The 12,724-nt window shown below is 35.8% G+C and overlaps 1 protein-coding gene across 1 annotated transcript in view; it reads left to right on the top strand.

Moving 5' to 3' along the window:
* The window catches only part of FANCA (FA complementation group A), a 100,249-nt gene that overhangs the window by 17,763 nt on the left and 69,762 nt on the right, over positions 1–12,724 (top strand). Inside the window, exons 9-13 of the mRNA XM_043984738.1 lie at positions 5,334–5,367; positions 9,259–9,325; positions 10,299–10,411; positions 11,027–11,103; positions 11,852–11,993. Coding sequence (XP_043840673.1) covers positions 5,334–5,367; positions 9,259–9,325; positions 10,299–10,411; positions 11,027–11,103; positions 11,852–11,993 — 433 coding nt within the window. The remainder of the gene's footprint in view (positions 1–5,333; positions 5,368–9,258; positions 9,326–10,298; positions 10,412–11,026; positions 11,104–11,851; positions 11,994–12,724) is intronic.

Raw genomic sequence — 12,724 nt, 5'->3', positions numbered from 1 at the left:
GAGAAAATATTGATATAGGACAGGTATTCCAAAAAGCAAAAGATAAAAGCTTATAACCAAGGACCTTTAATAGAATAGGGGATTTTCAGGCATTCCTGATGAAAAGATCAGAATTTGGTAAAATATTTGAAATGTAAACACTGAAGACGAGAGATTTAGAAGGGTAATTACATTTGAGAATTGGAAGGGGCTAGGTCATGATCCAATTTTTACATTCTAACCGAAGAAAAGATACAAGTGTTAAGAATCTCATAGTCTGCAAGGATCATAGTGGGAATAAAGAAAGATAAATATAGGTCTAGGGAGGCAGGGAGTGTTTTGTTCTATGTGTTTTGTTTTTTAATTTTTTAAATTTTATATATTTTTTTGCAGGGCAGTGAGGGTTAAGTGACTTGCCCAAGGTCACACAGCTAGTAATTGTGAAGTGTCTGGGGCTGGTTTTGGTTTTGTTTGGTTTTGTTTTGTTTAGTTTTTGCTCAGGGCACTGGGGGTTAAGTGACTTGCCCAGGGTCACACAGCTAGTAAGTGTCAAGTGTCTGAGACCGAATTTGAACTCAGGTCCTTCTGAATCCAGGGTTGGTGCTTTATTCACTGTGCCACGTAGCTGCCCCTGAGGCTGGTTTTGAACTCAGGTCCTCCTGAATTCAGGGCTGGTGCTTTATCCACTGTACTACCTAGCTGCCCCTCTATGTGTTGTTTTTAAGAAAGGAAAGAAGGGGGCAGCTAGGTGGCGCAGTGGATAGAGCACTGGCCCAGGATTCAGGAGGACCTGAGTTCAAATCCCACCTCAGACACTTAACACTTGCTAGCTGTGTGACCCTGGGCAAGTCACTTAACCCCAATTGCCTCCCTTAAAAAAAAAAAAGGAATACACTAGGGAAGAAATTAAAAAGGAGGAAGAACTTATTATTTCTTATAATTGGAGTGTGCCAGAAGATGAGTATTAAAATGTGGAGAAAGAGGTGGGTGGAGTGGCTGTGAGAAAAAGCTGTAGACCACCTTCTCAAAATAAGTTCTTTCAGAGGCAACTTTGGTATGACAAAAGCCTTTACTGCATTCTCATGAGAATGGGCACTCACAGTGGCCATCTCATTAGTCTTATTATCTTGTCCAGGTTAAAGAGAATTTGTTGTAGAAATAGATTAAATGCAACAGAGTGATATTCAGGGACAGGGAAATGGGAGTAATTAAATGGAATATAGGTATTTCTCAGCATTGCATGGCACTTTTACAAAAATTGACCATGAACTGTGGCATAGAAACCTTAAATTAAATACAACATTTACTCATTGCCCATAATAAAATGATAACCAATAAAGCTCATTTGAAAAGGATTCAAACTTAAATGGCAACTAAATAATTTCCTAAAGGATGCTGGTCAAAGAATAAATCATAGAAACAATAGAAAATTTCCACAGCATGTCAGTTATTAGGGGAAAATTTATGTCTTTAAAAACAACAACAAAAGAGAAAACATTGATGATTTGGGTATAGAAAAATGGAAAAGCAACAAATAAAAAGCTCCACTAATCACAAAAATTAAAAATTAAAAAATTTTTTTGAAACTTGAAAAATTTAGAGAAGGGATAAACAAAATTGAAGAGAAAGAAAGTACTAAATGGATAAATTAAAGCAGGAGCTTAATTTAAAAATAAGATAAACCATTAATTTGATTTTTAAAGACTAAAAAATGAAATTACTATACTAAGATGAAAAAAGGGGGAGTCATAATAGTTAAAGAGAAAATTAATAGAATTATTAGCAACTATTTTGTTAGATTATATAACTGAAATATATTAATATTGATATTTATATAAAGTACCCCAATCAACAGAAAAAGAAGTACAATTTCAGCAACCTCATTTTAGGGGGGGAAATTAAGCAATTATAAAGGAATTGAACAATAACTGAGCCCCCCAAGGAAAACAACTCCAGGACCAAATGGATTTACAAATAAATTCTGTCCTATCTATTTAAATTAAGTCTAGTATTACATAAATTGTTAATGAAAATAGAAAAGAGGGCATTCTACTAAATGTCTTTTATGAGACAAATGTGATGCTAATATAAAAACCTAGTAGAGATAAAATTTAAAAGAAATTCATAGGCACATAGGCAGATAGCTCCAATGAAAAGAATATACACTATGACCAGGTTAGACTTACACCTTACCAGGAATGTAGGGCTGCTTTAATATTAGGAAAATTATAGGTATAACTGATCACATTAACAACAAAACCAGCTCAAATCCCATGATTATATCAACAGATATAGAAAAGACTTTTGAAAAAAAATAGAATTCCCATTTATTTTTGTTTTTTGGTTTTTGTGGGGTTTTTTTGGTTTTTGTTTTTTTTTTAGTGAGGCAATTGGGGTTAAGTGACTTGCCCAGGGTCACACAGCTAGTAAGTGTTAAGTGTCTGAGGCCGGATTTGAACTCAGGTACTCCTGACTCCAGGGCCAGTGCTCTATCCACTGCGCCATCTAGCTGCCCCCATTTATTTTTAAAAACATTAAAAATGTAGGAATAAATGGATTTTAGTATGGTAAATAGTATTAAAAAACTTTTTATGGGGCAGCTAGGTGGCGCAGTGCATAGTGGCAGAGCATTGGCCCTGGAGTCAGGAGTACCCGAGTTCAAATCCGACCTCAGACACTTAACACTTACTAGCTGTGTGACCCTGGGCAAGTCACTTAACCCCAATTACCTCACTAAAAACAACCCCCAAAACCCCATTTTATAGCATTATCTATAGTGGAAGAACACTGGAGAGCTTTCTAGTAAGATTGAGAATAAAGTAAGGATGTCCACTGTCACTGTATTTTGGTATAGTTCTATAAGTGTTAGTTACAACAATGACAAGAAAAATATAGGGACTAAGCTTAGGCAAAGATGAAACAGTTGACATGATCATTTCTTTAGAACCCTAGAAATACATATTTTGAAAAATTAATTGAAACAGTAATGAATTAAGGATTGGGATTAAAATATACCTACAAAAATCAATCTATATATTACTGACCAAACCTAATGGGAAGCGGAAACCAATATCCCATTTACAATGACTGGATTGTACAAAATAGCTGGTACATACAGGATACATACAGGAATTATACTAATATAACTACAAAAATACTCATACAGAAATAATGGCTTACATAATTTAAGTAAGATTAGTTGCTCATTAGTGGACCATACTGATGTGACAGCATATGAAAATGACAATACTACCTAAATGAATTTATAGATTCTGCCATACCAGTCTACCAAAGTGTTACTTTATAAAACTAGATGAAATAATGACAAAATTCATTTGCATGAACAAAAGGTCAAAGGAAATAATGAAAAAAATTAGGAAGGAATAGGGCCTAGTGGTACTAATTCTCTTTCCTGCAAAATAGCAATTATTTAAATTCTTTGGTACTGGTTAAAAAATGTAAAAATTGGTGCAGCTAGGTGGCACAGTGGATAAAGCACTGGCCCTGGATTCAGGAGGACCTGAGTTCAAATCCGATCTCAGACACTTGATACTAGCTGTGTGACCCTGGGCAAGTCACTTAACCCTCACTGCCCTGGGGGGGGGAGAAAAAAGTAAAAGTTTATTAGACAGAAGACCTAGAAGCAGTCAAAAATGTCATAGTGTTTTGTAAATCCAAGTATATCAACTACTGAGGTAAAGATATGCTAGTCAATAAAAATTGCCTCAGTGCTTGGAAAGCAGTTGGCAGAAATTAGAAGTAGACCAACATGTCACACTACATATCACAACAATCCCCCCCCCCCAAATAGATACGTAATCTATATCTAATAGATCTTAACATAAACATGTTAGATGAGAAGGGAAAAGATAATTTTTACAATAGATGGGGGCAACTTCTTGATCAAATGTAAAATAAATATGATCATGAAAGATGATCGGGACTATTTTTATTACATAAAATTGAAAATTTTTTTGTACAAACAAGCCAACTACATTTAGAATCTGAAAAGAAACAGTTAACCAAGAAATAAATCTGGAGCAGATTTCTTTGGTAAAGATCTAGTATATAAGATTAAAAGAGTCATACAATTTATGGTTTTGGTTTTGGTTTTGTTTTTTTGTGGGGCAATGAGGGTTAAGTGACTTGCCCAGGGTCACACAGCTAGAAAGTGTCAAGTGTCTGAGGCTGGATTTGAACTCAGGTCCAACTGAATCCAGGGCCAGTGCTTTATCCACTGAACCACCTAGCTGTCCCCTATACATTTTATGTTAAAGGGTATGAACTAGGACTACCCAAAGGAAGTGCAAACTATCAATAGCTGTATGAAAAAATACTCCAAATCACTAATAAGAGAAACTGAAATTAAAGCAACTTTGAGACTCTACCTTATGCCCATCAGATTGGCAAAGATGACCAAGGAAAAAGAAATAGAAAAGGACCCATATGTACATAAACAATTATAGCAGCACTTTTTGTAATAGCAAAGAACTAGAAATAAATTTGGTGTCCATAAATTGGACAATAGCTAAATTATAATATGAAGACATAGTATAATATGCTTTTTAAAAGTTAAATCAAAAGTCATTTATTAAACAGTTAATACTTTGGCCATAAACTGAGAAGACAGGACTCAGAAAAGACCCTGAAGCTGGGAAAGACTGAAGGCAAAAGCAGGCAGAGAATGAGATGGATAGATAGTGTCATGAAAGTGATGAACATGAGCTTGGACAGGAGAAAGGCGAAAACAGTCTCCACAGTCTCGGCCCTTGAGTTAACAGTCTGATCGGGAAGGTGACATGCAGACAACTACGTACATTGAAGATGCAGGGCAAATTGAAGGAAATTTCAGAGGAAAGACACTAGTTTTGAGGGGGACTGGGAATGGTGTCTTGCTGAAGGTAGGATTTGATCTGAAACTTAAAGGAAGCCAGGAGATAGAGATGAGGTGTAGAATGAAACAGGTTTTTAGACGTGGCCAATGTGGGAACTTTTTTTGTTTGTTCTACTGTACTTATTATACAGGACTTTTATTTAAGGGGACAAAAATTGTCATGGGGAGTGGATGTGCAGTGAGATTGATATTAACAAAAAGAATGTCAATGTAAAATGCAGTCGAGAGCTGAAGGAAGTTCAGAAGGGAACACAGAGTAGTATTGGTACTTTGTGTTAAATTTAATATATATTTCTAGAAACCAAGATGTGTTGGTTTCATATACAATGCTCTTTTTTCTGAATATGGAAATTTTTATATTTGCCAAATTCATAATTGAGTTTTTAAAAAGAATATAAAAATGAGTGTGTGTGGCCTTTTATAAACTACTGAATGATGGCAATTTGTTCTATTTTAACAGATCTGTGTTGCTGTACTACAGAAAATACTGAAGAGTAAGTAAATTGCTTGAAGCCCTAGATCATAAATAATTTACTTTGCGTATTAGTAGTTCTTTTATTTAGAGTTTTCTGCAATTCTGTTTGATTCATTATCTCCCTTTTTCCATATTTTGTCATCTAATCATAGACTTAGTCATTCTAGACCTTTTCCCTTAAATAGTTAGGAATTTACTCTCCATGTTTTATTACATCATTTTTAGTTCTCATTATTTCCCTACATGCATTCCAGCAACTAAGGAGTATAGATGCAAATTGGTGCTAAATTGTAGATACTTTTTATGGACCATTAATATTTTGAAACATTTTTTAAAGGCTCAATCTGTGTTATAATTTATTTTCAATCATACTCAATGGGAGCAGCTAGATGGTGCAGTGGTTAAAGCACCGGCCCTGGATTCAGGAGTACCTGGGTTCAAATCCGGCCTCAGACACTTGGCACTTACTAGCTGTGTGACCCTGGGCAAGTCACTTAACCCCCATTGCCTGCAAAACAAAAACAAAACAAACAGACAAAAAAAACAAAAACAAAAACAAACCAAAAAAATCATACTCAATAGACTTAAGAATTGGTATAGGGCATTTAAGCACATGTAACTTAAGAGATGTAATTTTTAAAGTTTAAATACTGTTTCTGAATTTGTTTCAGGTGGGGTTCATATTACTTGCAAAATAAAAAGAAGTATGAGGGCTTTTAAAAAGAGAATATAGGAATTCACCAGAATCAGTACTTGGCAATTTTCCATGTTACAAGGGAGGAATGTTAACACAGATTGTTTCTGCTTCCTAAGCTATTAATGCTTTGTTCCTTTTTAAATTTGACAGTCATCTTTGCTGTTACTGATTCCTTGCTGGTCAGGCTTTTCTTAGTTTTAACCTTACACCTTTTGTGTGTTACATAGATCTTCTGCACGGTTGATAATCTCAAAATGAACCTTTTAATGCTGCAGTATCATTCATGTCAATTCATTACCATAACCAGTAGTTCTTAAAAAGTAGATTGTGAATTGGCAGCTATGTGGAGTATAGACTGGAGTGGGGAGAGATTTCAGGCAGAGAGAACAATTGGATAACTATTTCATTAGTTTAGGTGAGAGGTGATGAGGAACTGAACGAGTTGTGAGTAGAGAGCTGTACACAAGATTTTTGGTAAAGGTAGAAACATTAACATCTGTGGCAATGGATTGGATACATGAAGTGAGAGTAAGAGGTTAAAGATGACCCCAGGGTTGAGAGTCTGGGTAACTGGGAGCATAGTGGTGGCCTTAATGATGATAAGTTCAGAAGAGGTAAGTTTGGGAAGAAAAATGAATTCTATTTTGGACGTATTAAATTTGAGATGTCTACAGAAAATCTAAATTGAAATGTAAGGAACTGGTGCTCAGGAAAGATACCTAAGGGTAAATATATAAACCTGAGCATCATCAGCATAGAGAGGATAACTGAACCTGTGGGAGCTAATGAAATCAACAAGTGAAAAAATGTCAAGAGAAAAGAGGACCCTGAGCAAAGCCTTGGAGGATTCTCACAATTAGCAGTTATGACATAAATAGAGATCCTGCAAGTAAGACTGAGGATAGGTGGGAGGAAAACCAAGACACAGGACGGTCACAAAAATCCTGAGGGGAGCATGTATCCGGGAGGAGAAAAGCAACAATGTCAGATGCTGCTGAGAGGTTAAAAAGGTTGAAGAATGAGAAAAAGCCTAAATTAGACGGGTGAGTCTGAAGAGAACGTTTACAGCTGAATTCAGTAAGAGGAAGAGAAGTGGGAACATTGAGTCTATAGATGGCTTTTCACAGTCTTTAACCACAAGGGGGAAGAGATAAGTAGCAGGGATAATAGGATCAAATGAGTTTTTTGAAAGGATGAGAGATGGAGTCAGTTATTTTCTCCCCAAAATTCACTTTCAACAGAGGAAAAGCGTGCTTAGGCATGGGGAATATCTTGTTCTATAGCAGCCATTGTGTATTGACCCCTGCTTGAATTGTAAGACTAGCTGCAGCAGTAGGTTTCTTTCAGTGTTTTCTTTCCTTTTCTAATTGGTATAAAAATACTTATGTGGTAAAGAAAGATTTCAGTCTATGGACTGTCCCCCTCGCTCATTTAGTCTCACAGGTAGTTCCCTTTGATTTTGTGAAACTAGCCACAGTAACAAGAAAGTTCCCTTATCTATCTCCTCTAGTAAATAATATTTATGCATTTTCTTTAACAATCATACTGGGTTTTTTTCTTTGTATGGCCACCTGTGTTTTAATGAGCAGCCACCTTTTTTCCCCTTTTGTTTCATATAACGTATAAATACTGAAATATAAATATTTCACATATGCATAAAGTGCTGAATTGTGAATGACATTATCAACTGCTGCTTGGGGGCATGCCATACTCCGGGTGTAATAATGCCTATCTTCTGATTTGTTCTGGATTGTTAGTTGAATTGATAAGAACATTCATCTGATACATCCTCACTTCCACTTCCACCAAGACTCAGTTCAAAAAATTGCCTTGTGCAGTAGGCATTTCTTGGTCTACCCAGGTGCTTGAGGTTACCTCTCATCTACGGTGTGTGTGTGTGTGCGTGCAAATGTGTTGTGTTATGTGCCTTTTTAATATACTTGTCTTTAGAATGTAAACTCCTTAAGGACAGGGACTATTCTTTTCTTTTTTTTTTTTGTTGCGGGGGCAGTGAGGGTTAAGTGACTTGCCCAGGGTCACACAGCTAGGAAGTAGCAAGTGTTTGAGGTCAAATTTGAACTCAGGTCCTCCTGAATCCAGGGCTGGTGCTTTATCTACTGAGCCATCTAGCTGCCCTGAACAGGGACTATTATTTTTTTGTTTGTTTGTTTTTTGTTTTTGTAAGGCAATTGGGGTTAAGTGACTTGCCCAGGGTCACACAGCTAGTAAGTGTTAAGTGTCTGAGGCTGGATTTGAACTCAGGTACTCCTGAATCCAGGGCTGGTGCTTTATCCACTGCACCACCTAGCTGCCCGACAGGGACTATTCTTTACCTTTTCTTACACCCCAAGCATTTTACACAGTGCCCAGCATATAGTAAGTGCTTAATAAATCCTTAATGACTTATTGATTCACAACAGAATAGATAGGGACATATTTCTGGGTGATTTTGTTTTTTAACATGCTTTAAAAGATAATAATGGGGGCAGCTAGCGGCGCAGTGGATAGAGCACCAGCCCTGGAGTCAGGAGTACCTGGGTTCAAATCCGGCCTCAGACACTTAACACTTACTAGCTGTGTGACCCTGGGCAAGTCACTTAACCCCAATTGTCTCACTTTAAAAAAAAAAGATAATAATGGTGCTCAAAAACATGGAAGATTACTTCTTTCATGTTTCATTTCTTGTATATTCCCACTATCTTTTTTTTTTTTAACCTGGTAGGATTATGAAATGTCATTGTAGATCCTATTAACTATGGCATGCCATTGCCCCTGAGCCATTACTACCAAAGTCTTAGTCTTAAAGTGAGTGTCATATAGCAAACCTGGCACTGTCAAATGCTGAATTCTGTCTTTACATCACTTTGTTTAAATGATTCAAAGTAAAACTCTTTAGCCTTATGATCTAACGAGTACATTTTCACTTAGGACAGTTATACAGCCATTGAATTTCAAATGGTACAATAAATTTTAAAATCATATTGTCGTCAAAGCTAATGGTTTTTAATGTCTTTGTCACTAGGAGAGTTTTTGATAAGTAACAAACCTTCAACATTAGGTTCTGCTGTCCATTTGCTTATTAGGGTAATCTACTTGGTAACTATTATGGAGACTATTAGAATTAATTTCTCCCTGATAATAGTAACATGATTCTATTTCTTTTCAATGCTCAGTTATAGTTTTTATTTATTGTGATGTTTGTTTTGCTGTCAGATATACTTAGTGCTTTTGCTACTGAAATACAAGAAGAGTCCTCTACATTCAAGGCAGTGAAATGCTGGTATGTAAATATTTATGTACTGGTAAATATCTATGTTACAATAATAGTGTTTTCTCCAACTTTAAGCTCTATTTCCTCCCCATATATTCAGTAGTCACTTACACAGAAATCCTACTTTGATGACTCAGCTCATTATGGCATAGAGGTAGCTCTGTATTCTCAAAGGCTATGTCAGCAGAAGAGGCCCTGCTAGACCTTCCACTCTCAAGCAGGAAGACTTAGACTTCAGGTATAGGCCCAACACTAAGTTCTTTGTCTGCTTTCCAATGACTATCACCAGAGAGTTTTTTTTCTGTTTCCAGCTTAAGACCACATTCAGTCAATAAATATTTATTAAGCACCTGTTACATGCCATGGGCTATGCTAACTCTGAGAAAAGGCAAAAGACAGTTCCTGCTTTCAGAACACTCACAGTCTAATGAACGAGACAACATGCAAACAACTTTGTACAAAAAAAGCAATATATGGGATAAATTGATAATCGGTGAAGGGAAGTTACAAGAATTAAGGTGGGAGTGATAGGAAAAGTTTCTTGTAGAAAGTGGATTTTAAGAAAGAAAGCCTGGAGACTGAAATTAGGAGGGAGAACTTTTTAGGCCTAAGAGAGAGACAACCAGGGAAAATTCCTGGAGTGGGGAGATGAAGCATTTTGTGCAAGAACAGCAAGAAGGCCAAAGTCACTGGATTACATAGTACATAACGGGTTGTAACATGAAAGAAGAGTGGAAAGGTAGGAGGGAGCCACCTTATAAGGTCTTTTCTGTAATATCCTTAGGTTATTCGTGGCTTTGAATGCCAAACAGGGTTTTATATTGGCTCCTGGAAGTAATAGGGAGCCACTGAGGTGAAATCTACAGGACTTGGCAACGGTTGGATACGGACCAACAGTGAGAGTGTGAAGCATTAAAAGATGATACCTGCGTGACTGATGAGACATTCTTTTTATGAAAACTTTTAATTCTTTTTTTTGCAGGTTGAATATGTTTAAGTGCTCTGTTTATGGCAGTGTGGTTTCATCAGATTCTCTGCAAAGGTTTTTTTCTTACACTTTGACTCAGATACTTATTTATAATCCTGTGCTAAAAGGTAGGCCTCAAAAGAGGATCTAGAATGTTTACTATAAGCTTTAGTATATTAAACCCTCACCCTTAAAAGGAGTAAGTTAGGTAATAAAACCAAGATGACCCATGTGTGCTATAATTATAATATTTCAAACTGACCACATTTATGGTTGGGAAAAGGGAATTTCTAGGTTGACAAGATACATAAGTACAAACTAAAAACTATGTAGGTGGCCTGTCTTCTTTCATATCTGAAAACCTAAATACAATGTTTAGAAATAAAATATAGTTAATCTTTGGATCCTTAAGAGTGCTAGGAAAAATATCAGTAAATGGTATCTTTGATCACAGCTGAAATCACAGTGTACAAAAATGTGAATTTATCCTTTTTGGCATATTATTTATAATCTAACTTCATGCCTGCAGTGAAACCCATAGGGTCTTTTAGACATCATTTTCATTATATTGTGGTGTTAATTTGACTTACTATGTAATTAAGACATGAGAGGGTAAGATGTAAGAAATTTTGTCTTAATATTATATGTCTAGATTGATACTGGATGATAATGATTTTTATGTTGACATACAAACTATTAACATTTACTTCCATTGAGAGTTTTTCTGTCTTTCTTTGAGACAGTGTGTGATGCTGTTCAAAGGCAGAAGGATTGGAGCTTTGCAAGAACATGTCCTTTGCTCACTACCTTGTATCGAAGAGTAAGTTGATTTCATTGAGACATTAAATTATCACCTTTCCTTTCCCTTATTTTCAGTCCTAAATGTTTTCAACCTGGGATTAGATTGTTTTAGCAGATTAAGTATGCAAGGTCAAAATGACTGGGAAATGTTGTTAATCAGTTATCATTTGTAAAACTTGTAAAAGTCTTTGAAAGAAATAACCTATAGGATTAATAATTCTTTATTCTTTTTTCTTTTTTTTTTTTTGGTGAGGCAGTTGGGGTTAAGTGACTTGCCCAGGGTCACACAGTTAGTAAGTGTCAAGGGTCTGAGGTCGGATTTGAACTCAGGTCCTCCTGATTCCATGGCCAGTGCTTTATCCACTTATTAATTCTTTTTATGAAATTTTTTCCTAGATTAGATAATTATGGGGAGGGAACAAACCCCATAGTATACCAGCAAGATAAAGGTTTGAATTTATGCTTCATATTATATGTATTTGGTTGAATGAATGGAATAAATTAACGATCATGTGTCTATTGTGGGAAATGGAATAAAAACTTCTAGTATTACAGACTACATGTAATACCTATGGAAGGTATTATATGTAAAGCATGATATAATCCTAGCATTTTTCTAATGATAAACTTGATTTGGGCATTTTGGAAAAGAAGAAAATATGGTGGCTAAATGAGTAGGTGGGCATTTATAAGAAGGATTATATCAGACTTTAGTTTAATAAATATTGGGGCTTTAAAATTAAAGAGATTCGTACTTCTGTTTCTAGCTATTTGTGATTTTCACCCCCAAAGAGCTGATTGGACATTTGCAAGAAGTCTTGGAAACACATGAGGTCAACTGGCAGCTTGTGTTGTCTTGTGTGTCTACCCTGGTTGTGTGCTTGGCAGAAGCACAACAACTTGTTAAAGGTATCGTCAGTAAGACTTTAACAGGGCTTGTTTCTGATAACCATGAGATATTAGATACTTACTGTTGATAAAAGTAACTAAGGAATCTCTTGGTTTTAGTGGGTAAACCAAAAGATTTTTAAAGAAAGTTTAGAATTGTAGAAGAGCCATTCTACATGTTTTTCATGTATGAATTCCTTTGATGAACTGGCAATCAGTTATTCTGGAAATATGATTTTTTAAAAGTATTTGTAATATTGGTGAACTTATTTGGCATGGTAATAAAATGTCATCTTTATTGTGTAGTCAATCAAATTTTATGATAGTAAATACTGTGTCATTTGACACTATTTTATTTTATTTTATTTTTTTGCCAGGCAGTGGGGGTTAAGTGACTTGCCCAGGGTCACACAGCTAGTAAGTGTCAAGTGTCTGAGGTCAGATTTGAACTCAGGTCCTCCTGAATCCAAGGACAGTGCTTTATTCACTGTGCCACTTAGCTGCTCCCCATTTGACATTATTTCAATCAAAACCCTCTGTTAACCAAAAGATCTGTAATATAATTGATGTTCATAATGAAAAGTTTAAGGTCCTGACATACCTTCCGAATAATAGAAGAAAGATTGCATCATGTCCAGTATGGTTTTTCTTAAATATGTTTTGTTTGATCCCTTTGAAAATTGGTATTCTAGATGTAACATAACAACTGCCGTATATAGAGCACCTAAAATTTACAAAGCATTTTCATAGTT

The sequence above is a fragment of the Dromiciops gliroides genome, chromosome 2 (genome assembly GCF_019393635.1).
Source record: "Dromiciops gliroides isolate mDroGli1 chromosome 2, mDroGli1.pri, whole genome shotgun sequence".
NCBI lineage: Eukaryota > Metazoa > Chordata > Mammalia > Microbiotheria > Microbiotheriidae > Dromiciops > Dromiciops gliroides.
This window is presented reverse-complemented; position numbering and strand designations above follow the sequence as displayed.